General features: G+C 40.9%; 1 protein-coding gene across 3 annotated transcripts in view; it reads left to right on the top strand.

The window, feature by feature from the left end:
• SV2C (synaptic vesicle glycoprotein 2C) overlaps positions 1–26,091 on the top strand; it is a 213,014-nt gene that overhangs the window by 29,835 nt on the left and 157,088 nt on the right. For 2 of the 3 annotated variants that reach the window (XM_002917214.3, XM_019797474.2), the window contains exon 2: positions 25,095–25,770. In XM_002917214.3, coding sequence (XP_002917260.1) covers positions 25,194–25,770 — 577 coding nt within the window. In that variant the 5' untranslated portion in view covers positions 25,095–25,193. Of the gene's footprint in view, positions 1–25,094; positions 25,771–26,091 lie in introns of those variants that run through there. The other variant, XM_034656383.1, reaches the window with a different exon arrangement.

The following is a 26,091-nucleotide window of genomic DNA, read 5'->3' on the forward strand; positions in this document are numbered from 1 at the left end:
ATCTTCTACTTTTCCCTGCTATTACTCTGTTCCAACTATTCTGGCCTCCTTGTTGTTCCTCTAATGTGCTGAGAATGATTGTGACCTAGGGATTGAGTCCTGTCTGCTGCCCTAAACATTCTCTCTCCATGTATCCTTTTGGATAACTCTCACCTCCTTTAAGTCATTGCCCCAATCTTTTTTTTTTTTAATGTTTAGTTAGCAAACATATAGTACATCATTAGTTTTTGATGTAGTGTTCAATGATTCATTAATTCCCTAAATATTACTACAACCCACCCCCTTCCCACTCTGAATCCTCCTTGCCTTACTATTTATTTTTCATGGCATAGATTATCTTCTAATGAACTAGGTTATTTATTTTAGTATGTTTATTATTTATTGTCTTTCTCCCCCTGCTAGCATGAAAACTCCACAAAGCAGGGATCTTGCTTGTCATTGTTGCATCCTGGGTGCCTAGAATAGTGGCTGACACATAGCAGAAAGGCAACAAATATCTGTTGAATGTTTAAAGAATGAATGTATTTGCAGATCACTAATAGAAGCTCAAGAAATGAGCAAAACACTTGGGTTAAAGTAGACCATAAAAATGAGTACACCAAGGAATTAAATACCACCAGAGATGACCAAATAATCCAATGGAAAAATAAACACAACAGTAGGTTTCTTATGAAAATCAGTAAGTGATCCAAAAATGAAATAATTAATGTTTTGAAGTATTCTAATTTGAAAGCAACGGAGTGTTGCAAAATGTGAGGATTACAAAATTGTGCCTAATTCCAACAATTTGAGAGCAATAAGGCTTTGTTGCTTTTGTGAATTCTTAATGTTTAAAATATAATAATACCTATTAATATTTCTTCAACTTCTATTCCACTGAATATAGTTTAAGAAATGCTGCCATAGAATAATGAGCTGGCAAAAAAGTTCACTTTTGCGCATACACAATTTAGATATAACAAGCAAATAACACCTTCTAGTTTTCAATTTTCTTTTCAGTAACATTTTCATTCGATATTGTGTTTGGCAGTTAAGAATTGATTACATAAAATACGTGAGGAGTATTTGAAAATCCATAAAGGAAGCAATTTTCTCAGAAGAATTTTTACAGTGTTTTATTAAGATCAGCCATTTAAAAATAATGTTTAATTCTTGAAAAACATAAAACATCTGCCGATCCCTTTAAACTTTACATTACACCTAGGTATGCAAAAAAACCCCACATTTTCAGAAAAGGTCATGCACATTTACTCTACACAACACAGTAGGCAAATGTTGAAGATATTTGGTTTTCAGGATACTTTTTTGGAGGTATTTGTCTACACTAAACCTAGAAAATCTTTGCTTTAGAGCCAGTGACCTGTGATCAACAAAGGGCAGGGAACTGACAGAAGATCGTATGATGTGAAAGCAGCTTAAAGATTTTTTTTTAAGCGTTAAGAAAGCATTTTTAAAAATTCTTGCTTTTTAAAAAGTAATAAAAGACATGAAATTAAACAATAATATGAAAGTAATAAATTAACTTCTCTTCTATAATGTTGTCCATAAAAAGAACATAAGAGTGGGGTCCTCTATGTAGGTAGAAAGAAGGACATAGAGAGAGGGATTGAGGCAAAAGAATTTGGAAGAGTCACACAGAAGGGCCATGATAGGAGTATGAGAACAGAGAGTGGCTCAGACATTAAGCTTATCAGAAATTAGAGACATGGGCAACATTTGCAGAACTTGTTCTAAAGACATATTTTAATTTCTATATTTTTTACATAAAATTTTTAAGCACAGGGGCGCCTGGGTGACTTAGTCAGTTGAGCGTTGGACTCTTGATTTTGGTTCAGGTCATGATCTCTGCATCCTGGGATGGGGCCCCAAATTGGGCTATGCGCTGAGCAGGGAGTCTGCTTAAGGATTCTCTCTCTGTCTGCCCCTCCCCTCCCCCCACTCGTGCTCTGTCTCTTTCTCTCTCTAAAATAAATAAATCTTGAAAAAAAATTTTTTTAAGCACAGTTGTCCTTGAAATTCCGTTCTTCACCACATTAGAAGGGAAATACCTTTCTGCTCTGTAAAAATGATGCATCTATATCCTGTAGAGGAAAAAAGGTTTCTTTTCATTGGATAACCTTAAAATAATCTAACCTTTAGGGCGTATAAGACCGAATTTTGATTTTAAGCTGAAGCTTTACATTTATCTGTTGCTACTTGACCTAGGGATCAAATAGAAATAAAATGTGAGTTGAGTACTCCATCCTAAAGCAAATAGAGACAACTTGTTAATTTGGGTAATTGCAGTGAAAAAAAATTGATTTGGTTGTCTGGCGTTGTGTAGACAAAGAAGAGGTTGACTAACTCACGAGCTACGTGTTTGTGTTGGCTTCTTGTGTTCACCACTGTCCTGTTGACTTTAGAGGTGATTAGCCCTAGAAATTTATATACCTCTAAACTTATTGATTAGTTTTAATTGTTTTCTTGTGGAGTTCTTAAGGTTTTCTCTATCTAGTATATAGGAAACTAATACAATGGTTTGTGTCTAGAAAAGGTATTTCAAGACAGGATGACTTAAGTAAACTTTGATTTTCTATAGAAATAGAACAACAGTTGGAGGTTACATTTTGTTACTGACTGTTCTTCAGGGGAGCCACTACGCACAGCATTTTTAACCACCTAACCACTGTAAATGGTGTCTCTAAGCACCAAATAGGCGTTTTCGAACATGCGTGCCACAGAGGACTTTCTTTTATGTTTCTTGAGATCTTTCAGCAGAGAATGCTGTTGAACAGGAAGGAGGCCTTGTGAGCATGTCTACACAGTGGGAAAGGCGTGCAGGGAGCGGAGGAGGTGGGACAGGAGCAGAGGAGGACATAAGGGGCATGGAGTCTCACTGGTAGCATTCTCTGCACCTGTGGGAAGTGGGTCATGAATGTCCATGGCAGTGAAGCACGCGCAGAAATACACTTGGGTAGTGTTGTTGTGTTTGCATGTGGAGTGAATAGGCAGGGCATTCTCTCAAGCCAAGGCATGATCCTGAAGGAGCCATTAATCTAACTCAGCAGACCTTCAGGGTCTGTGGAGTTCACGTTTGGAACTGGACAATAAAAAGCAGTCCTACGAGCCTCCGACTGGTAGTAACAATGCAGGTGGATCACATTGCTGCAAGGCTGGCCTGCCGCAGTGTGCTACGGGGCGGAGGGAGAGGGGGGCAGCCTGGCAGCCCGCTGGCCCTGATGCTGCTGTGGAGCTCTGTTGGTCTCCATTTGCCTATTTCTGTGCATTGGATGGAGAAGTTAGAAACTGAATTCGGGAATTCGGGATGGGATGAAACACACTGGAAAGCGGGCAAGTATTGCCTGCCTGCCATAACGATGCTAAGAGCGTGAGTGTTTGAAGTTCAGCACCACTGGGTGTCTGAAAGAGAACAAGATGCAGACTTGGCCTCACATGTGTTAGAACTGGCCTGCTGTGACTCTGGGCCATCCCAAAACATCGCTCAGTCTCCATTTCTTTGCCTATGAAATCCGAATGAGGATCCAAATGAGGATCATATGAGATAATATATATGAAATTACTTACAAATGTTAATGTACTATACAGATGACCCTGCACAAATGCATATCCCTGAACACCAGGGGCAAGGGTTTGAATACTGCCTATACTGCAATTTCTATATTATGCACCAAGAGAGGAAACAAATATTTGGGGGGAGGGACAAAGGGAGCAGATAAAACTTACTGATTCTGCTTACATTTAGGAAACCTTTCAGGATCTTATTTAAATCATTAGGACCAAAAGCCTTCACCTATATAAAAAAAAATTCAATTCAGAATACGAAATCATTTTCAGTCAGGAGGAACATAATCCACTTTACTATATTGTTTTTTGTAGTTATCATTGTTTTCCCTTGCAGACATGGTGGGCTAGTCCTCAAAGCCCAGATGTCCCAAATACTCTGTTAAAGCCTGTTGGTCATTCTTAACGAGTATTTCAAAATCTGGTTCACATACCCACTGGCATTACTTTAAAATAGAATCACCTCTAAGATAGAGCCCACACTCAGCCCATGGACCTTTCTGCCTTCTAGCAGGCTAGTGAAATGGACCCCTTCTCCCCTCCTCCTGTCCTGGTCCCTTGTGTGTGCAGCATGACTCACAGTGCTGTGTATTCTAGCTGGCTGAGATGAGGTTGGAGTCCCACCAGAGGGTGACTTCACAGGGAACAGGCTGCTCTTTCTTCCCTCTGTCTCCCATGTCTCTCCCACCATCCATCCTCCTACCGCTTAGCTTCTGCATGCCGGAGGCACTCAGAAATATGGACTGGATTAAATGTTACCATGACCCAGGAGTGATTTTTTTTTTAATGGTCCTTTGAATGAAAGTCCTTTCACTAACTCACTTTTTTTAAAATCTAGACCTTTCTCAAAGAATCACATGTGATTTCCTTATGATTATAGCAAAGGTGATTATTAATGAAGAATACTTAAAATTACTACCTGTAAAATACGTGGAAGAAATTGAGAGAGGGTAAAGTAAGGCATACTTCTAGTAAGGAACCATATTTTTGTCCTCCTCCCTCTACCCTGAATATTTGCAGCACATATTTCCATTTGAAGAGTGACCTACGGGACTGTTAGAATTAGATCCCATTCTGCTGATGAAGACAGGAAGACAAAGCGAACCTCTTTTTGCAGAACACACTGGCCATGACAGAAACATCTGATGACCCAGTGGTAGCANTTTTTTAAGCACAGTTGTCCTTGAAATTCCGTTCTTCACCACATTAGAAGGGAAATACCTTTCTGCTCTGTAAAAATGATGCATCTATATCCTGTAGAGGAAAAAAGGTTTCTTTTCATTGGATAACCTTAAAATAATCTAACCTTTAGGGCGTATAAGACCGAATTTTGATTTTAAGCTGAAGCTTTACATTTATCTGTTGCTACTTGACCTAGGGATCAAATAGAAATAAAATGTGAGTTGAGTACTCCATCCTAAAGCAAATAGAGACAACTTGTTAATTTGGGTAATTGCAGTGAAAAAAAATTGATTTGGTTGTCTGGCGTTGTGTAGACAAAGAAGAGGTTGACTAACTCACGAGCTACGTGTTTGTGTTGGCTTCTTGTGTTCACCACTGTCCTGTTGACTTTAGAGGTGATTAGCCCTAGAAATTTATATACCTCTAAACTTATTGATTAGTTTTAATTGTTTTCTTGTGGAGTTCTTAAGGTTTTCTCTATCTAGTATATAGGAAACTAATACAATGGTTTGTGTCTAGAAAAGGTATTTCAAGACAGGATGACTTAAGTAAACTTTGATTTTCTATAGAAATAGAACAACAGTTGGAGGTTACATTTTGTTACTGACTGTTCTTCAGGGGAGCCACTACGCACAGCATTTTTAACCACCTAACCACTGTAAATGGTGTCTCTAAGCACCAAATAGGCGTTTTCGAACATGCGTGCCACAGAGGACTTTCTTTTATGTTTCTTGAGATCTTTCAGCAGAGAATGCTGTTGAACAGGAAGGAGGCCTTGTGAGCATGTCTACACAGTGGGAAAGGTGTGCAGGGAGCGGAGGAGGTGGGACAGGAGCAGAGGAGGACATAAGGGGCATGGAGTCTCACTGGTAGCATTCTCTGCACCTGTGGGAAGTGGGTCATGAATGTCCATGGCAGTGAAGCACGCGCAGAAATACACTTGGGTAGTGTTGTTGTGTTTGCATGTGGAGTGAATAGGCAGGGCATTCTCTCAAGCCAAGGCATGATCCTGAAGGAGCCATTAATCTAACTCAGCAGACCTTCAGGGTCTGTGGAGTTCACGTTTGGAACTGGACAATAAAAAGCAGTCCTACGAGCCTCCGACTGGTAGTAACAATGCAGGTGGATCACATTGCTGCAAGGCTGGCCTGCCGCAGTGTGCTACGGGGCGGAGGGAGAGGGGGGCAGCCTGGCAGCCCGCTGGCCCTGATGCTGCTGTGGAGCTCTGTTGGTCTCCATTTGCCTATTTCTGTGCATTGGATGGAGAAGTTAGAAACTGAATTCGGGAATTCGGGATGGGATGAAACACACTGGAAAGCGGGCAAGTATTGCCTGCCTGCCATAACGATGCTAAGAGCGTGAGTGTTTGAAGTTCAGCACCACTGGGTGTCTGAAAGAGAACAAGATGCAGACTTGGCCTCACATGTGTTAGAACTGGCCTGCTGTGACTCTGGGCCATCCCAAAACATCGCTCAGTCTCCATTTCTTTGCCTATGAAATCCGAATGAGGATCCAAATGAGGATCATATGAGATAATATATATGAAATTACTTACAAATGTTAATGTACTATACAGATGACCCTGCACAAATGCATATCCCTGAACACCAGGGGCAAGGGTTTGAATACTGCCTATACTGCAATTTCTATATTATGCACCAAGAGAGGAAACAAATATTTGGGGGGAGGGACAAAGGGAGCAGATAAAACTTACTGATTCTGCTTACATTTAGGAAACCTTTCAGGATCTTATTTAAATCATTAGGACCAAAAGCCTTCACCTATATAAAAAAAAATTCAATTCAGAATACGAAATCATTTTCAGTCAGGAGGAACATAATCCACTTTACTATATTGTTTTTTGTAGTTATCATTGTTTTCCCTTGCAGACATGGTGGGCTAGTCCTCAAAGCCCAGATGTCCCAAATACTCTGTTAAAGCCTGTTGGTCATTCTTAACGAGTATTTCAAAATCTGGTTCACATACCCACTGGCATTACTTTAAAATAGAATCACCTCTAAGATAGAGCCCACACTCAGCCCATGGACCTTTCTGCCTTCTAGCAGGCTAGTGAAATGGACCCCTTCTCCCCTCCTCCTGTCCTGGTCCCTTGTGTGTGCAGCATGACTCACAGTGCTGTGTATTCTAGCTGGCTGAGATGAGGTTGGAGTCCCACCAGAGNCACAGTGCTGTGTATTCTAGCTGGTTGAGATGAGGTTGGAGTCCCACCAGAGGGTGACTTCACAGGGAACAGGCTGCTCTTTCTTCCCTCTGTCTCCCATGTCTCTCCCACCATCCATCCTCCTACCGCTTAGCTTCTGCATGCCGGAGGCACTCAGAAATATGGACTGGATTAAATGTTACCATGACCCAGGAGTGATTTTTTTTTTAATGGTCCTTTGAATGAAAGTCCTTTCACTAACTCACTTTTTTTAAAATCTAGACCTTTCTCAAAGAATCACATGTGATTTCCTTATGATTATAGCAAAGGTGATTATTAATGAAGAATACTTAAAATTACTACCTGTAAAATACGTGGAAGAAATTGAGAGAGGGTAAAGTAAGGCATACTTCTAGTAAGGAACCATATTTTTGTCCTCCTTCCTCTACCCTGAATATTTCCAGCACATATTTCCATTTGAAGAGTGACCTACGGGACTGTTAGAATTAGATCCCATTCTGCTGATGAAGACAGGAAGACAAAGCGAACCTCTTTTTGCAGAACACACTGGCCATGACAGAAACATCTGATGACCCAGTGGTAGCATCAAACTAATTTGCCTCCCCAGGATTAGACTGAGAAACATCAGAATTAATTTGCTTTTCTGGGATCCTACGGAGAGGCGGTGGTGTTCATCCTGCTCCCATGTTGTAGGAATTGCATTGATTGCGAGAGAAGGCCTCTGTCTTTCTTGAGGGAAGCTTCTCTTGTTGGCAACACTAGGATAATGTGTCCACCCTGGTTGCATCTGACTCCTGGTGAGGGGACCCCAACACTTGTCCTGAGAATGCTTGTTCTGTAAGATATTTTGGGCTGCAGGGTCAGGTAAGTATGGATGATGTTGCTTTTTCCCCTTCATGGAGGAAGGATGCACACGAAGCATGGATAGCATATCAAAGGCCCTGAGAAGGTCTGTAAAAACAGTAAGAACAATAAAAAAGATTCAGTTTTGTTTATTTTAGTGTTCCATTCAGGCATTTGTTTTACAAAAATTTTAGAAAGTGTCAGGCATTCTTTAGAAAGTGCTGGGAATTTAGCCAAGAACATAATAAAATTTCCTTTTCTCATGGAGTTTGTAGTTTCTGGGGATAATCTAATAATAAAAAAGTAAAAAATATATAACATGTCAGATGTAGAAAGATGTTAAGAAAAACAGCATAAAGGGTCAGAGAGTGATGATGTGGGGGCACTGTCTTAGATAGTGTGGTCTAGGGCTCTACATGCAGGTGACATTGGTGAAGGGGCCAAAAGGAAGTAAGGGAGGGAGGCCAACGGTTATGAGGGAGGGAGGAGAGCATTCTAAGCAGTGAGAATAGCAAGTGTAAAGGCCGTGAGGTAAAAGAGTGTTTGGCATATTGTAGGAGGCTGGGGTGGAGTGAGGGGGTGTGGTAGAAGATGAGACCAGAGAGGAGATGGGCTGGGACCTGTAGGGGCAGAAGGCTTGAGAGAAGTCCCTGGAGGACTCAACCCTGGAGTGATATTATCTGCCCTAACTTTGGAAAGGATTACTCTGCCTGCTATGTGGAGAAGAGCCTCTTGAGGTCAAAGGTAGAACCTCGAAGACCATTGTAATGTCCAGGTGAGACAAAATGGTGGCTTGGACCAGGTGATGAGCAGTGGAGGTCGTGAGAAAGTGACAGGTATATTCCCATCTTAATGGTCCATAAACTTTGTTTTTTGTGTTTTTTTTTTTTTTAAGATTTTATTTATTTATTCGACAGAGAGAGACAGCCAGCGAGAGAAGGAACACAAGCAGGGAGAGTGGGAGAGGAAGAAGCAGGCTCATAGCGGAAGAGCCTGATGTGGGGCTCGATCCCATAACGCCGGGATCACGCCCTGAGCCGTGGCAGGCGCTTAACTGCTGTGCCACCCAGGCGCCCCCATAAACTTTGTTTTTGAANGATCCCATAACGCCGGGATCACGCCCTGAGCCGAAGGCAGGCGCTTAACTGCTGTGCCACCCAGGCGCCCCCATAAACTTTGTTTTTGAGGAATACTTTTAAATATCTCTTGGAGTGCATTTTAGAATACACTGTTGTATGTAATCAGGTGTCGATCATGTATTTCTGTCAAAGTTGAAAGTTTGTTTATACCTTCCTCCTTGGTGCTAATCTGTAGTGGATAATAGTGTCAGAAAGGTGAGACACCCAAAAGCTAATGGAAGAAATTGAACCATTTAATTTTAGCAAGTATGGTCAAGGTTGAGTTTGGCTATTGGCCCCAGCAGTGTGACAGTTACAGAAGGCACTAGAAATCCATTTTTGTTTTTTATTTTTANATGGAAGAAATTGAACCATTTAATTTTAGCAAGTATGGTCAAGGTTGAGTTTGGCTATTGGCCCCAGCAGTGTGACAGTTACAGAAGGCACTAGAAATCCATTTTTGTTTTTTATTTTTATTTTTTTGTTCTGACACAGGTACAGTTTTGCCAAAGGCTCTTGTGTACAACATGTTTGTTTATTTTTATTTCGATGTATAACGAGTTCCTACTATGAGCTTAATAAGCTAATTCCTTAGTCTGTGAATGCTTTACTTGTCCACCTTTTGCCTGGTCAAATCAGTTTAGATCTCACTCTATCTCAGATTATCAGAATAACATGTGCCAGCACATAGCTTTTATTACATTATAAGACAATTATCTGTTTAGAGCTTGGATGTTCCACTAAATGGAAAATTTCTTGATGGTGAGGACCTGTGCCTTTAATTTCTCTATGCATGGAGTCTAGGGAGAGTCCAGACTCTACTATTGAGTAGGTGAAAGTAGCTGTTAGTTGAATGAGTGCCTGGGATTGCCTTGGGGACTAAGGATATGAGATGAACCCAAACAGTCTCTTCTTTTAAAGAACTAGTAGTCTGGTGGGGTGGATAGAGGAATTCGACTTCCCTGTTACTGATGCTTTAGGCCCAGATCTGTTCTCATACATTGGTGGAATATTCAGTAGTCCACTCAAGAGGTTTGAAACCAAGAAGTCTCTCTTGTCCCCCAGTATTTAACTTAGCAACCCAATTAGTGAGCTTGGAATTCCATGACTTCCCCATTTCCTTGGACTAAGACGTTAAAAGAAAAATAGGTCAGGGAAGGGAGGAGTAGGAACGCCCTGGCCATTTATGTATATGTCCTGTGTAAATTATCGAGCAGCTCCTTTCCACAATGGCAGCAAAGGAGAAGGTTTTGTTGGAAGAGAGAGGAGGGCACCCATTCTTCAGTGGCTATCTTGATCACACAGCATTATCTTGCAGCAAGAGTGTCCTAGACTCTTATATAGAGAAGGAACTGAAGGCTACCAGAGGGAAGGTAGATGGGGGGGATGGGTGAAATAGGTGATGGAGATTAAGGAGGACACTTATTCTGACAAGCACCAGGTAATGTATGGAAGTGTGAAATCACTATATTGTATACCTGAAACTAAATACAACACTGTATGTTAACTAACTGGGATTTAAATAAAAACAAAACAAAACTTAAAAAAGAAAAAAAAAATAACCAGTTTGGAAAAAAAGAGAGCCTTGGGCAGCGGATGGTACACTGAATCCATGAACACTCCATTCTTTTGCTTTGCAGATCACGCCTCACACTACTACAACACCTCGGTCTCAAAGCTGCACGTGCATTTAGCCACAGAGTACTGGTAGATGTGTTCAGGAAGTCTCCGGTGCCTTCCTTGTAGAGGCCACAAGCAAAGGGAACAATGAGAAGAGCATCCCTGGGGATCAAGCTCTGGGGGTTTTATCACGTGCTCAGAGGTGCTGAAGTAAACAAAGGCAGCTGCTTTTGTAGCCATGCCTTCGGCAGCTTGCAAGAGAAAGTATTTATGAAGTAAAACATGGACAAAGCAGAAAGAGAAAATATGCCATTTGTAGACCTTAAGGCGAGAGTAGGGCAAGCCTGGGGAAGTCTGTTCCTTTCTCCTGTAGACATGAAGGGAGTTACCTGAGGTCCAGGAGAAAGTATTTTTCTGTTATCCATGTAATAATATGAATAAGGCAGATTTGATCAATCTGGCTCTGCCTTCAAATTGCATGAAAACTCCAAGTATACTAATCACATTGCCTGATGAGCTCAGAAAAGACAAGCAGACAAATAAACATTCCTCTCAGAGCTTTCCTTGCAGCCAGACCTCAGGGTGTGTATCTCAGCAACAGCCATAAACACCTCGTGAGTCTCTCCCTAAAGAGCACTGTGCTTCGTGACTCCCCAGCCTGGTTCCTGGCGAGGGAAGCTCAGCGCCAACCTATGATTAATGGTCATTTTTCCTTTCAGGAATAGAAATTGCCAGCATGATCGCTGCTGGACTGTGAATTGTATTTATAAATGACATCCTTTTATACTTCTTTAATTTCAAGTACACTGGCACTGGACTGAGGAAATACCATGTGCCCAGGGTTGCCTTTGATGCTATTTTATGTAATCCTCTGAACAGGACTTTTATTTTCCATTTTATAAGTAATGTAATTGATGATTGTAGACCGTAAATGACTTACCTAGTGTCACAAAGGTAGCAAGGGGCAAAAGCAGGATTGGAACCCAGGTGTGTGTTTGACTTACAGGACCACTGTTTATGTCTAATCATTTAGGTCATTTTAATATGTCAAGGACACCTGTTTGCTCAAGGGATGTTGTGGAGTTTCTGTTACCAGTGTAGGAATAACCAGGTGTTTATTCCACTGAGATAGTGTGTGCATTACATGACTCTTGTAGTGTTGTGTCTTTGCATAGAAGTAATTGCCCAACACCAGTATTTGGCTCCCTAGCCAACTTTTAAATATGTAAGATATGACTATCTAAGTTATAAATTGCCTGTGTCCACTTCTTTCTCTTCTAATTCCAGTGATGGGCAAGCAGAGGGAACAAATTAGTCTCATTTTATAGTAGCTCTGATGTGAGATTGAGTGAATATGGAGAAGAAGGGTAACTGATCACAGGTCCTTATTAAGAGCTTACTTGGTACATTGGAGGGTTGGATTTTTCTCTTGATTGCTTTGTCTGTTCTCAGGAACTTTTCTTCCAACTGTTCTCCTCCTTCCTCAAACCTGTCCTTAAAAACATTTAATAAATGCTGCCTTTATTTTGAAGTTGTCCTATTCATTATCAGATGATTATAGTCTGAACAAAGAATGGAACAGTTGTGAAAACGGGGCTAATAAGATACAGCAAAAGAAAAGAAAGTGTTTCCAATGTTTACATAAATAGGGTTTTCTTAAGCTACCTTCTTTTAGATTTCCTACCTTAAACCCATCATACCTAGAGTAAAACCCAAAATCCTCACTGTGGCCTTGAAGTCCTTGATGATCTGTCCCTAGTCACTTTCCTTGTTGCCCCTCCCTGACTCTACTCAGGCCCCTGGCCTCCTTGCCTTTCTCCACCTGAGGCTATTTCTTGCTGCTCCTGTGTCTGGAAAGCTTTGAGCCCCTGGAGAGCAGCCTGGCTTATGGCCCTGGCCTTAATCAGGCTTCTATTCAATTTTCCTCTGTTCAGAGGCTCTCACCCAGACCACTCCTCTTAGAATAGCAGCCCCTCCTGCACACCCTAACCCTAGCATGTCCAATAGGGTAGCAACTAGTCAGGTGTAGTTATTTAGATTTAAATTTTTGCCCAATTTTTATTGGATAGCACAGACCTAGAACATCTCCATCATCACAGAGAGTTCTGTGGGACAGCGCTGGTCCAACTTCCTACCCTTCTTTATTTTTATTTGTAGCCTTACCACTACATGAAATTATATATTTGTTTGTTTGTTACCTGTCTTGTCATTGGAAAGAAAGCTCCATACCACCAGGGACTTTGTTTGTGTGTTTTGCTCAGTCTCCTATATTCAGCTCCTAGCAGCTCCTAGACGAGTGCCTGGCATATAGTAGGTGCTTAATATATACTTCTTCAATGAATGATTGGATCTTTTGGGGGCCCTTTTTTAAACCCAGAGGAGATAAGAATTGTTGAGGGAAGTTGCTCTTTTCCTTCCGTTCTTCCCCAGCCTTGAAAGCCTTTTTGTTAACCCATGTGCTTCTGGGGAGGAATGCATTTCCTCTTCAAGTTTCCTTCCCATGATTCATAAGTCCTAGTGAAAGGAGCAGAATTGACCGCATTCACACTAAGTGGTTATTACCGTATCCCCAGATGGTCCCTTTCCAATCTGGCAGCCTGTGTTTGATGCCAGGGGACTCATCTGCCAGAAGGTCTTTGGTCATTTTGTGGAAGAGAATATCTCGCTCTTATTTAAGAGTAGGTTTGTGTATGACAGATTTGCAGATGATTATGCCTAATAACTCAGATTGCTTTGATGCTCCTGAGGCATCTGGTTTGCCCAAGGGGTGACAGCATCCTGCTAGCTACTTCGGGACAGGAATCCAGGATACTGTACTTGTTCTGGGCTCCACTGAAGACACTCTTGAGTCTGCTTCCCAGGTCTCCCGCAGTGTTGTTGCTCCTTTTAAGACTTGATCAGAGATGGGCCAGGTGCATAGAAGGGTCTAGAGAGGACAGCTGAGCTGGGACTGTCAGGGTGGTTCAGAGGCTTCCCTTCCTGAAGTCTGCATAAGCAAGCCTGACCCAGCACTTGCAGCTCATCTGCTCTGCTGCATGATTGAAATTCAGAGAGTTCCCTTCCCACTGAGGCCAATGTTTTACTGTGGGAGAGAGCATCCCTCCTGGCCCATGAATCGATCTGACAGACGCTAAACTTTGTGGCCAGAGTGTATATCATGGTTCTGAGAAAGCAATAAACAAATACACAAATGAATAAAAAAATTTAAAATAGATATATTTATATATGTGTGTATGCATCTTGTTCATTAAATAACTGGCGCAATATGAAGAAAATGTCTAAACTACACTGAGTTTCGTAAAAGAAGACTTGAATAAATGTAAATATATTTTTGGATAGGATGACTATTTTAAGACTTCTAGTTCTTCTGAAATGCAAACTTAGCTCAATTCTAGTTAAAATGCTAATGAAAGTTTTCTTGGAAAATGACTAAGCAATTCTAAAGTTCATTTGGAAGACAAATTAGATGGGATGCAAATAAATATTTGCAAAGGATGAGTCCTGAGGAGTACATGCACTAATAGACATTAAATTTATAACAAAATGATAAAAAATTAAGGCCAAAAGGTATGAGGGCAATAGGAGATAAACATAACAAATGTAGCAGAATTCAAAACTGAAGAGAGACTAATATACGTGGGAATTTTGTCTCCCATAAAAGGGGCATTTTAATAAATGTTCCTGGAATATTTGCTTATTCATTTGTAAAAATCCCTTCCTTGTACAATATAGCAAAATAAATTCCAGAACTATACATTAAACAATGAAACTCAGATGAGTTAAAACAAATACGGCCGAATATTTTGGAACTTGAGGAGGGCCTTAATACACTACTGATGTGGAGAAAGGGGATCCCTCCTACATTGTTGGTGGGAATGCAAGTTGGTACAGCCACTATGGAAAACAGTGTGGAGGTCCCTTAAAAAGTTAAAAATTGAACTACCCTATGACCCAGCCATTGCACTACTGGGTGTTTACCCCAAAGATACAGACGTAGTAAAGAGAAGGGCCATATGCACCCCAATGTTCATAGCTGCATTGTCCACAATAGCCAAATCATGGAAGGAGCCGAGATGCCCTTCAACAGATGACTGGATTAAGAAGCTGTGGTCCATATATACAATGGAATATTACTCAGCTATCAGAAAGAACGAATTCTCAACATTTGCTGCAACATGGACGGCACTGGAGGAGATAATGCTAAGTGAAATAAGTCAAGCAGAGAAAGACAATTATCATATGATTTCTCTCATCTATGGAACATAAGAACTAGGAAGAAAGGGATNATGAGTCCTGAGGAGTACATGCACTAATAGACATTAAATTTATAACAAAATGATAAAAAATTAAGGCCAAAAGGTATGAGGGCAATAGGAGATAAACATAACAAATGTAGCAGAATTCAAAACTGAAGAGAGACTAATATACGTGGGAATTTTGTCTCCCATAAAAGGGGCATTTTAATAAATGTTCCTGGAATATTTGCTTATTCATTTGTAAAAATCCCTTCCTTGTACAATATAGCAAAATAAATTCCAGAACTATACATTAAACAATGAAACTCAGATGAGTTAAAACAAATACGGCCGAATATTTTGGAACTTGAGGAGGGCCTTAATACACTACTGAAGGCAAAAACATGAAGGAAGAACATTTTAAACAGATTATAAAAATAGTCAATAGACTTGCCTGGCAAAAACACCATAGATGAGGTATTTACAACATGTATGACAAAAGAATTTATATATAAACAGTTCTTAAAATTCAATAAGAAACAGATCTTGTGTTCTTTTCTCGGGGCTGCTTAACAAATTACCACACTGGGTGGCTTGAAACACAGAAATGGCTTTTCTCACAACTCAAGGTGGTGCAGGGCTGCCCTCTCTCCCGAGGGACAATCAGTCCCTCCTTGCCACTTCCCGTTTCTGGTGTTTCTGGGGACTCCTTGGCCTGTGACTCCATAATCTTTGCCTTTATTTTCTCATGGCTTTACTTCTGTGTCTGTGTCTTCTCTCTTCTGTGTCTTGTAAGGACGCTTGCCATTGGATTTAGGGCCCACCCAGAGAATCCAGGATGATCTCATTTCAAGATCATCAATCTAATCGACTCTTTTCCAAAAAGGTCACATTCATAGATTTTGGGGGTTAGGACATGGTTGTGTCTTTGGGGGGGCCACATTAAACCCACTTTGTAAACCTCAATACAAAAATGGGCAAAAGATAAAAGATTTCACAAAGAAAGAGATGTTCAATTTCACTGGTAATCACATGCAGCTTAAAATGATAAAACATCATTTGGGGCACCTAGGTGGCTCAGTCAGTTGGGCGTCTGCCTTCAGCTCAGGTCATGATCTCAGGGTCCTGGAATCAAGTCCCGCATCGGGCTCCTTGCTCAGCGGGGAGCCTGCTTCTCCCTCTCCCTCTCCCCCTCCCCCTGCTCTCATCTCTCTCTCTTTCTCAAATAAATAAATAAATAAATAAATACATACATACATAAATAAATGAAATATTTTANCTCTCTTTCTCAAATAAATAAATAAATAAATAAATACATACATAAATAAATAAATGAAATATTTTTAAAAATTGATAAAACATCATTTTTCTGTAATTTGGCTGAAGTCTTAACTCCTAATTTTCAGCATAGGTGAGAACACAAGGAAATAGGGGCTCTCCTACAGGCTTCTGGGAGTTATAAATTGCCACAGCCATTCCGAAGGACAGTGTGATATTATATATAAAAATAATCAAAACTAGGTTCTTCCTTTGACCTCATGAATTCTCAGTAAGATCTACCACAAGGGTGTGCCTCATCACATTATCAATAATGCAAAAATAGTAGAAATAACCTAAATGTCCAATGATAGGAGATAGGTTAAATGAATTATAGTATACCATAAATAAAAGTGGTAGAAGAATATTTAAAAGTATGAGAAAATTTAAATATAAAATGTATGGGGGCGCCTGGGTGGCACAGCGGTTAAGCGTCTGCCTTCGGCTCAGGGCATGATCCCAGCGTTATGGGATCGAGCCCCACATCAGGCTCCTCTGCTGTGAGCCTGCTTCTTCCTCTCCCACTCCCCCTGCTTGTGTTCCCTCTCTCGCTGGCTGTCTCTATCTCTGTCAAATAAATAAATAAAATCTTAATAAATAAATAAATAAATAAATAAATAAATAAATAAATATAAAATGTATGATTAAAGCAGGTTATAAAAGTGCTAACCTGTGGGTCAAGATGGTAGGTTGAGCACATGCTAAACCCTATTTCACATACATGGATGATATATCAAAATATTATTTTGATAATAAATAGCTGACCTCAAAAGAAAGAAAAAGAAATTGTCAGGTCCCAGAAATGGAAAGTGCAGACATAGTAGTGTGTGGGAGATGACACTGTGCCTTCTAAGTTGTGACCAGGGCATGGTCCGCAGGTAGGCTGGGAACCAGGAGCACACTGCCTATCTCCACCTGGAAGAAAAGACAGTCCACGACTAGCTTGCCCTAGACAAGGCTGGGATTTCCACCTGAGAAGGAAACCCTGAGCTTATCAGTATCTCTGCAAATACGGAAATCCAGAGCTGAGCTACTGGTAGAAAAGCTAGTTCAGACTTTTGTGAGCCCTTTGGGGCTCAAGCAGGGGCAAACTCAAAACCCTACTGGGGAAAAAAAAAAAAAAACCTCTCAAGGAAAACCTCTATAACTCCAGGTTCAAGCAGGAGAAGATTCCTCTAGAACCATAATTCTGAATTTGGTCTGGTCTCCATAACTATTGTTGGTTATACCTATTGGTATTTACCACATTAGAAACTAAATCCAAGAAACTTAATTTTAAGACACAAGAAACTGCAAGTACACATTTCATTAACCCTTAGAGTAATGATGTCACCACCCATGTAGCCTTTGGAAAATGCCACTGTATACTATGAAAAAATGCAAGTGAAAACCTCAAGTAACATTTTTTCTATTATGAAAATTATTTTGACCTCACAGATTCCTTGACTGGTCTTTGGGGTTTCCTGGGGAACCCCAGACCACTCGTTGAGAGCCACTGCTGTAGAAGTTATGTTCATAGCCAAGAATTACTAAACCTGTCATGAAGGCCTGCACTATTTGAGATAGTCTACTAACCCAGTAAATGGGAAAATTCATACCTGAAGACTGAGAGATAATAGAATAATCTGAGAAGGGCTTCAAATCCAAATGTACGGTATGATCTGAAGTAATAATATGCAGAAGCATCTGCATAGTCTAAAGACTGGAATTAGAATCACTAATTGGTAAGAGTGGGGATCTCTGGGTGGTAGAAATGCATATGGTTTTTATTTTATTCTTTGTAACTTTCTGAATTTTCCATTTCTTCCTTTCCTTTCCTTTTTCTTTCCTTTCCTTTCCTTTCCTTTCCTTTCCTTTCCTTTCTTTTCTTTTCTTTTCTTTTCTTTTCTTTTCTTTTCTTTTCTTTCTTTCACACNATTTACCACATTAGAAACTAAATCCAAGAAACTTAATTTTAAGACACAAGAAACTGCAAGTACACATTTCATTAACCCTTAGAGTAATGATGTCACCACCCATGTAGCCTTTGGAAAATGCCACTGTATACTATGAAAAAATGCAAGTGAAAACCTCAAGTAACATTTTTTCTATTATGAAAATTATTTTGACCTCACAGATTCCTTGACTGGTCTTTGGGGTTTCCTGGGGAACCCCAGACCACTCGTTGAGAGCCACTGCTGTAGAAGTTATGTTCATAGCCAAGAATTACTAAACCTGTCATGAAGGCCTGCACTATTTGAGATAGTCTACTAACCCAGTAAATGGGAAAATTCATACCTGAAGACTGAGAGATAATAGAATAATCTGAGAAGGGCTTCAAATCCAAATGTACGGTATGATCTGAAGTAATAATATGCAGAAGCATCTGCATAGTCTAAAGACTGGAATTAGAATCACTAATTGGTAAGAGTGGGGATCTCTGGGTGGTAGAAATGCATATGGTTTTTATTTTATTCTTTGTAACTTTCTGAATTTTCCATTTCTTCCTTTCCTTTCCTNGCGAGAGAGGGAACACAAGCAGGGGAAGTGGGAGAGGAAGAAGCAGGCTTATAGCGGAGGAGCCTGATGTGGAGCTTGATCCCATAATGCCGGGATCATGCCCTGAGCTGAAGGCAGATGCTTAACCGCTGTGCCACCCAGGCCCCTCCAATTATTTCTTAAGGATGTTTTAGTTTTATAATCAGAAAGAATATTGCTGTACATACTAAATTAAATTCAGACACTTCTTGAACAGAATATTGCTTACTTTGATTCACTTGAGAATATTGTTCTATGAAGAGGTCTAGGACCTTCAGAAAATTCATATACCTAAACAGTTTTGTTATTTGAAAAGGCCTGGAGACTCCACTGATGTGGAGCGGGTAGAGATTTCAGCAGCTGCTGAGGCCAGCTTGCCCTGGTTTAGGAGAGCTGTTTTCCATAGAACAAATTAATTGTGTCAAAATTGCATAAAAAGGGGGCACCTGGGTGGCTCAGTCGGTAAAGTGTCTGCCTTCAGCTCCAGTTGTGATTCCAGGGTCCTGGGATTGAGCTCCACGTGTTGGTCTCTCTGCTCAACAGGGAGCCTGCTTCTCCCTCTCTCTCTGCTTAAGCTCTCTCTCTGTGTGTCAAATAAATAAATAAAATCTTTTTTTTAAATTTTATTTATTTATTTGACAGAGACAGCCAGCGAGAGAGGGAACAAGCAGGGGGAGTGGGAGAGGAAGAAGCAGGCTCCCAGCAGAAGAGCCTGATGTGGGGCTCGATCCCAGAACACTGGGATCATACCCTGAGCCGAAGGCAGACATTTAACGACCGCACCACCCAGGCGCCCCAATAAATAAAATCTTTTTAAAAATTGCATAAAAAGAATGTTAATATACTTAAAATCAAAATTTCCAGGCTCTCTCAATGACATTACTTAAAAATATACAGATATGCTAAATACTCTTCATTTTTGTAGCAAGTATCTCATAAAAGATAACATTTTGTAAACTTAATTTCAGTTTTTAATAGACTTGAAATATTGTATTTATTTAAAAATATTATTTTAATGTAGAATTTCTGCCTTTCATTTTCTCTCAATTCTAATTAGTGAGTTTTATGGAATTTTTTAATAGACATGTTATAATTTAGATTTTTTTTTTTAATTTGACACGTATTTACACATAAGTTTAAAGGTTTGGAGGACAAGCGGCATCCTTAAATAAAAGTCTGATGTCAAAGATTTGGACAGGCTGGGATGATGGGTCTGTATATATTCCTTTATCTCAGATGTCCTCTCCTCCCTCCCAAAAGCTGCTTTTCAGAATGCTCTCTCACTGCAGATATACATTTCTGCATTTTAACTCCAGTCACCTTCAGACAGTGTTTCTATTACACAAGGTTAGGCTACATGAAGTAGCAGTGTAGACACTCTTACATAGTACTTAGAGCTCCTCCAAGGCCATGTCCATCGTCTCATCTTTCTCCACCGAAATCCAGAGCTCGGATATGCTGATCTTTTTTGTTGACAGTTACTATAAGGTCCAGAGGTTTCAAACCTGTGCCGACTAAGCATTTCAACCAATGTTTTCTGCCAGAATAAGCATCTTCATAATCTATCTGGTGTTCTGCACTGTGTCTGTTGGACGATGTTCTTTTAATAATCACCAGAGCATTTTATTCAATGTAAATTATACCTCAATGAAATAGATCTTAAGCCTTTTTAAAAAAATCATTATATTTGGACATGTGAAACAGCCTTAATAAAGAGGTATCTAGTTGTTTACAGTCAGCCCTACTTCCAATGTGGATGGTGGCTACTAAGTATTGCCTTTCTTTCTGACACGAATCATAGACTAAAATGTGTATTAGTTTGGACTAATGCATTATAGAGTCCCTCAAAATATTTCTGGACTTGTTGCAAATTTTAATGTTCATGTCATTGCCCTTTTATTTTAATGAAGCTCTATTTTGTGACATTACTATAATGTCATCACGTATAATTAGTTTTATGTTCTAGCTCCTAAGAGATGGAAAGTGATAAGGCTCTCATTGGGGTGGCTGGTGTGTGCTCTTATAGTCCTGACCAAATTATATAGCACTGACTTAAGGTGAAGCATTTTTCCCTCTTCTCAACTTCCATTCAGGTACAGGGATTTCCACTGCTCCCCAGGAGAGACAGATGTGGGAAAAACACTTGCAGCTTCTCCCTTTCCCACCATGCACATACCCCCCAAGAAAGAAGGAGCAATTTCTCTGCAAACTGGGGAAAAGACTTTGGCCTGCTGGCCTCAGCTCCCATGGAGGTGCTTCCCTAGGTCTGCTACTCCTGCAGCATGGGAAGCTCCCTGGACAGCCTTCTCTCCAGGAAGGAGTCCGGCATGGTGCAGAGTCCCATGACTGGGAAGAAGGTGTGGCATCCGGGATAAAGCGTGGGCACAATTCTCCATCAGCTGGTGTAACTGATCACCATTTGTCTCCTCTGTTGAATGTCTCCTTTAGATCCGAACTTAGGAGGGAAAGAGGGTTGTTAGGTAATGAGCTCCTTCCCCCAAACCCAACGTGCTAGAGACCTGCAAGGACTTTTGGGGGTTTCTGTCATCCAGGCATGGGAGGTGGGGCTGTCTTCTTCCCCAACTCTACAGTTTCAGATCTCTGTTACTCTCATGGGCTCCCATTTCTACTAATTGCTGGTAGACGTAGTCTAAGTGGTTGGGCTTTGGAGTAGGCTTGTGTAGGTGTGAATTCTTACTGGGCAGATTTCGGTTTTCCCATCTGTAAAATGGAGATTTAAAAAGTGTATGACCGTTGTTAAGATTCCTGTTTTGTGATAGTGCCTAGGGCCGACGTAATAATGGGCCAGCTATTGTTGTTTTCATTACTCTGTGTGTGCACAATGGCTTCAAAGCTGCATAAATACAGTTATTAAAATGATGGACTCTCCCAGTATCCAGAAGATTCTGGAACATTTTGGTGAGGAGAACCTATCCCAGATCTTTTGATGATGGTGCTGATGAGGGGTAAAGCAGAAGGAAGGACTGGAGGTTTGGGGACAGTGTGGGGAAACTGAGAGAAACAGCTCTGTGTGTGTTGGGGAGGGTTGTGCGCGATGGGTACACATGTAGGATGATTTTGATATCATATATGGTGTGAGTGAGTATATGCTGTGTGGCATCAATCATCAAAGGAAAAAAAAAAGAACCAAAAGTCTGTTTTGTGAGAATAACTCTCTTTTATGTGTATAAATTATTATTTGTGCAAAATGATTGGCACACACATGGAAATAGAGCTGATTTGTGCATGTCATTAAATATATCCGATAAACCGTGCTGTAAATATTATTCGGCTGTAAGAGCCGCTTCTGTAAATTCAGGTTTTAATCAGCTGTGGGTCCTACTGCTTAGCATGATTAGCAGGGCATCTAAACAAGTAGTTATTAAACCCTTATTGTAGCAGATCCTGTGAATGCCCTGCCTAGATACTCAGGTTTTTGTTGTTGTTGTTGTTTTTGCAGATAAATATTCTCATCTTTATTGAATGAAGCTCCTGTGCCTAGATACTCTTGGACCCTCTTCATTGTCTCTGCTTTCCTCCCCTGGCTCCAGGGGGCCTTTGCTTCCACTAGCCAGCACCTGTACCCCTTCAGAGGACCATCCTTGGGCCCCGGGAGCTGCTTAGCTTTGGATGTGAGAGTCAGAAGTGACCATAGTCCATCTTCATCCTGGGTGGCCCTTAGCCAACAATGGGTGGGAGTGGGAGTGTGAAAGCCCCGCACCTTTGCCTTGAGTGGGAATAACTCTGAGCGGAGGCTGAAGCCCGCCTCCCCCCAGGACCCTGCCTAAAACTGCCTGTCCTGCCTCAGTTGTCCCCTCCTTTACCAACTCCTCTTAATAAATGGTTTGCACCTGATTCCTTATCACGGGTTCTGTTTCTGGGGAACCTGAATTAAAATCACTTAATACATGTCACATTTTCTCCTGGACACAGTATAACCACCATTTATTAATCCCCACAGCACTGTGAGGTGTGGTATGTCATTATCCTTATTTCATGGAGAAGTACACCATCTTGCATTACAGAGAGCGGGCAGCTGAACTTGACTGGAGGTGGTCGGAGGTTCATTGCTTTGCCTTCTTTCCTGCCCTTCTTGCCCACTGACATCTTGTTTAGAATGACTACAGGATTATCTTTTGAAGTACAGCCACCATGTTGGGATAGTTTATCTGAACAAACAAGACCATTTTTTGGAATTATTATCTATATAAAGCCTATCATGAGTGAAGATAAGACAGATTTAGGCAAGAGGCTATAAAACAATTTTTGTGTAGGAAACCAAGGTACCAGAATTACCAGGAGGACTGTTACTGCATTTACTAAGATCTTAGCAAAAGCACTGGGTAAAGCAGAGAGGGGTAAGGGGCAAGTCTTTGGGGTCAGACACATCTGGGCTGGAGTGCCAGCATCTCTGCTAATGAGCTTTGTGACCCTGGGCCAGTTATTTAATCTCAATAAGACTTAATCTTCCCACCTGTATAATGGAGACTATAAAATCTGTTTGGGAGGATTGAAGTAAGGATTAAATAAAATAATTAAAAATGTATATAAAGTTCTTGGCACAATGTCTGACATTGAGTACACACAAAATCAAACATTTTTTTTTATTAAAATGATGTCTGACACATATAATGTGGTGTAACTCAGTGATTCACCCTGAAATAAGAGGAATATCATTTTAGTCTCTAAGCCTCCATCCTCAAAATCTTTTCCAGCTGCCTGCTCATCTTTTCTTACTCAGCTCATGGGTCCTCTCAGCTCTCCCTTCCCCTGACTCTTAGCTCTCCAGAGGGAGGAAGGGAGGGAGAGAGGGAGGGAGGGAGGGAAGGAAGGAAGGAAGGAAGGAAGGAAGGAAGGAAGGAAGGAAGGAAGGAAGGAAGGAAGGAAGGAGAAAGGAAAGAAAAAAGAAGGAAGAAAGAAAAAGGAAGGAAGGGAGGAAGGAAGGAAGGAAGAAAGAAAGAAAGAAAGAAAGAAAGAAAGAAAGAAAGAAAGGNGGGAAGGAAGGAAGGAAGGAAGGAAGGAAGGAAGGAAGGAAGGAAGGAAGGAAGGAAGGGAGGAAGGAGAAAGGAAAGAAAAAAGAAGGAAGAAAGAAAAAGGAAGGAAGAAAGAAAGAAAGAAAGAAAGAAAGAAAGAAAGAAAGAAAGAAAGAAAGGAAGAAGAGAAAAAGGAAAAGAACAAACATAAAAACCTTCCATTAAGACATTTGGCAAAAAGGCTTGTAATCATATGTTTATTTTAATTTCATTTTGCCGTCTTCCAAAACACAGGCCTTGCAGAACCATGCTTCTGTGTGCCTCCTGGGCATTTGCAGTTATTCAGTGGGAACGATGAACAGTCCGTTTGCAAGCAAATATCTTTTTGTCATTATTGCTGGGTTTGTTTGTGATGTCTGAATGAGCCGTTTAAGTGTATGTTTGTATAGCTACTTATCAAGTATTTTATACTGGATACGAAAAGAAGGTAGAAATGGTTATTATGTAACTCATGTTTGCAACACTGCCACAGAGTAGAGCTTGGGAAGTTCATGATAGAGGAGAAGGACTCGCTCACCTTTATATCATCTCTCTACAATGGTGGGCCACCAGAGGAGACAGCTCAGTGGACAAGTGAAAGATCAGTTACCATGTGTTCAGCCCTAATGTGAGCCAAGACATAGGCTGCTCTCAGTGAGAAAGAAAACCAAATGGTGGGTTACAGGAGACCCATGACTCTGGTATCCAAGACAGCAGTTTACTGGAGTGGCAGTGGGACAAGGGGTGTATGTGTGTCCAGAGACGAAGAAGGTAGAGACAGAGCTTGGAGTACTTACAGGATGGGGTTGTGAAAGCACATGGCATGTGGCTTACCTGTCCCTGCTGGTCTGGGGGTGACCTCTGAAAGGACAGACCCCGACTAGACTAACCATATGTTTTAGTCCAGTGTTTATCAAATAAATCTGAAATCATTTGATGAACTCTACCCATTTCCTACTGATATGATGGTTATACTGGGGGGTTATGCTAGGGGGTTGAAATATTCTATTGCAGTTTTGAGTGCCATATGAGTCTTTCTTTATTGGAAGGAGATAGAGTGAAAGTAGAGGGGAAACACATTTTACAAATATACATATATATTTGCCTTTGCGGTGTGTGTATGTCTCTGAGCAATACTATTTTTCTCAATCAGAGTATATCTTTATAACACCTTCAAATGTGTTAGATGTGCTTTCAGAGGGGCCAGATGTCCTGTTTTACTCTCTGGGGAATGCCTGTGTATTCTATTAAAGTTCCCAGGGGACAGAGTTTCTTAAACACCAAATAATAATAATTAACAACAGTGAAACCAATAAGTATTGCAAGCGCTGATCACACCTGAGCAGAGAACCAGCATCCAGTGTGCATGTGGACAGTGAGATCAAAGAAAGGAAAAGCTATTTCTGTGTCTTAGTCTGAGGGGCAGTGAAAAGAGACAAAGAAATAAATGGTAAAAAAGACAAGAAAGGAATAATAAATATTTCGTGTGGTTTTTCTTCTTTTGCAGTTCTGTTTTGACCCCAAAGTGGATGATGCAGTCAGGGCCGAACCACTGATCAGAGTCTGAAGAATTCCCGTCTTTGCGTTGGCCATTGGTTGAGAGAAGATGGAAGACTCTTACAAGGATAGGACTTCACTGATGAAGGGTGCCAAGGACATTGCCCGAGAGGTGAAGAAACAAACAGTGAAGAGGGTGAGTCAGGCAGTGGACCGGGCCCAGGATGAATACACGCAGAGGTCCTACAGTCGATTCCAAGATGAAGAGGATGATGACTATTACCCACCGGGAGAGACCTATGATGGGGAGGCCAATGATGATGAAGGCTCCAGTGAAGCTACCGAGGGTCATGATGAAGAAGATGAAATCTATGAAGGGGAGTATCAGGGCATCCCCAGTATGAACCAAGGGAAGGACAGCATTGTGTCAGTGGGGCAGCCCAAGGGGGATGTGCACAAGGACCGGCAGGAGCTGGAGTCAGAGAGGAAAGCTGATGAGGAAGAACTAGCCCAGCAGTATGAGCTGATAATCCAAGAGTGTGGTCACGGCCGTTTCCAGTGGGCCCTTTTCTTTGTCCTGGGCATGGCCCTGATGGCGGATGGTGTGGAGGTGTTTGTTGTTGGCTTCGTGTTGCCCAGCGCTGAGACAGACCTATGCATTCCAAATTCAGGATCTGGATGGCTAGGTGAGTGCACTGCCTCAGTGAGACAAATTCTGAACCTGGATTATTTGTTGAGCACAGTTAACAAATAGAGTAAATACTTTTCATCCAGAGCACTGCATTTTTTCCCCAATGCTTTATTACAAAAAATTTTAAACATACAAAAGAGTAAAAAATATTGTACAAGGATGCCCATATATATCCACCACCTGGATCCTATAGTTAACATTTAATACCATATTTTCTTTATCATCTATCCACCCATTAATCCAACTTATATCTTTATGCATTTCAAAGTTAGAGCAATAGATTTTAACTTATAATATTATAAATGTTTTTATTGGT

The sequence above is a fragment of the Ailuropoda melanoleuca genome, chromosome 3 (assembly GCF_002007445.2).
Source record: "Ailuropoda melanoleuca isolate Jingjing chromosome 3, ASM200744v2, whole genome shotgun sequence".
Taxonomy (NCBI): Eukaryota; Metazoa; Chordata; class Mammalia; order Carnivora; family Ursidae; genus Ailuropoda; species Ailuropoda melanoleuca.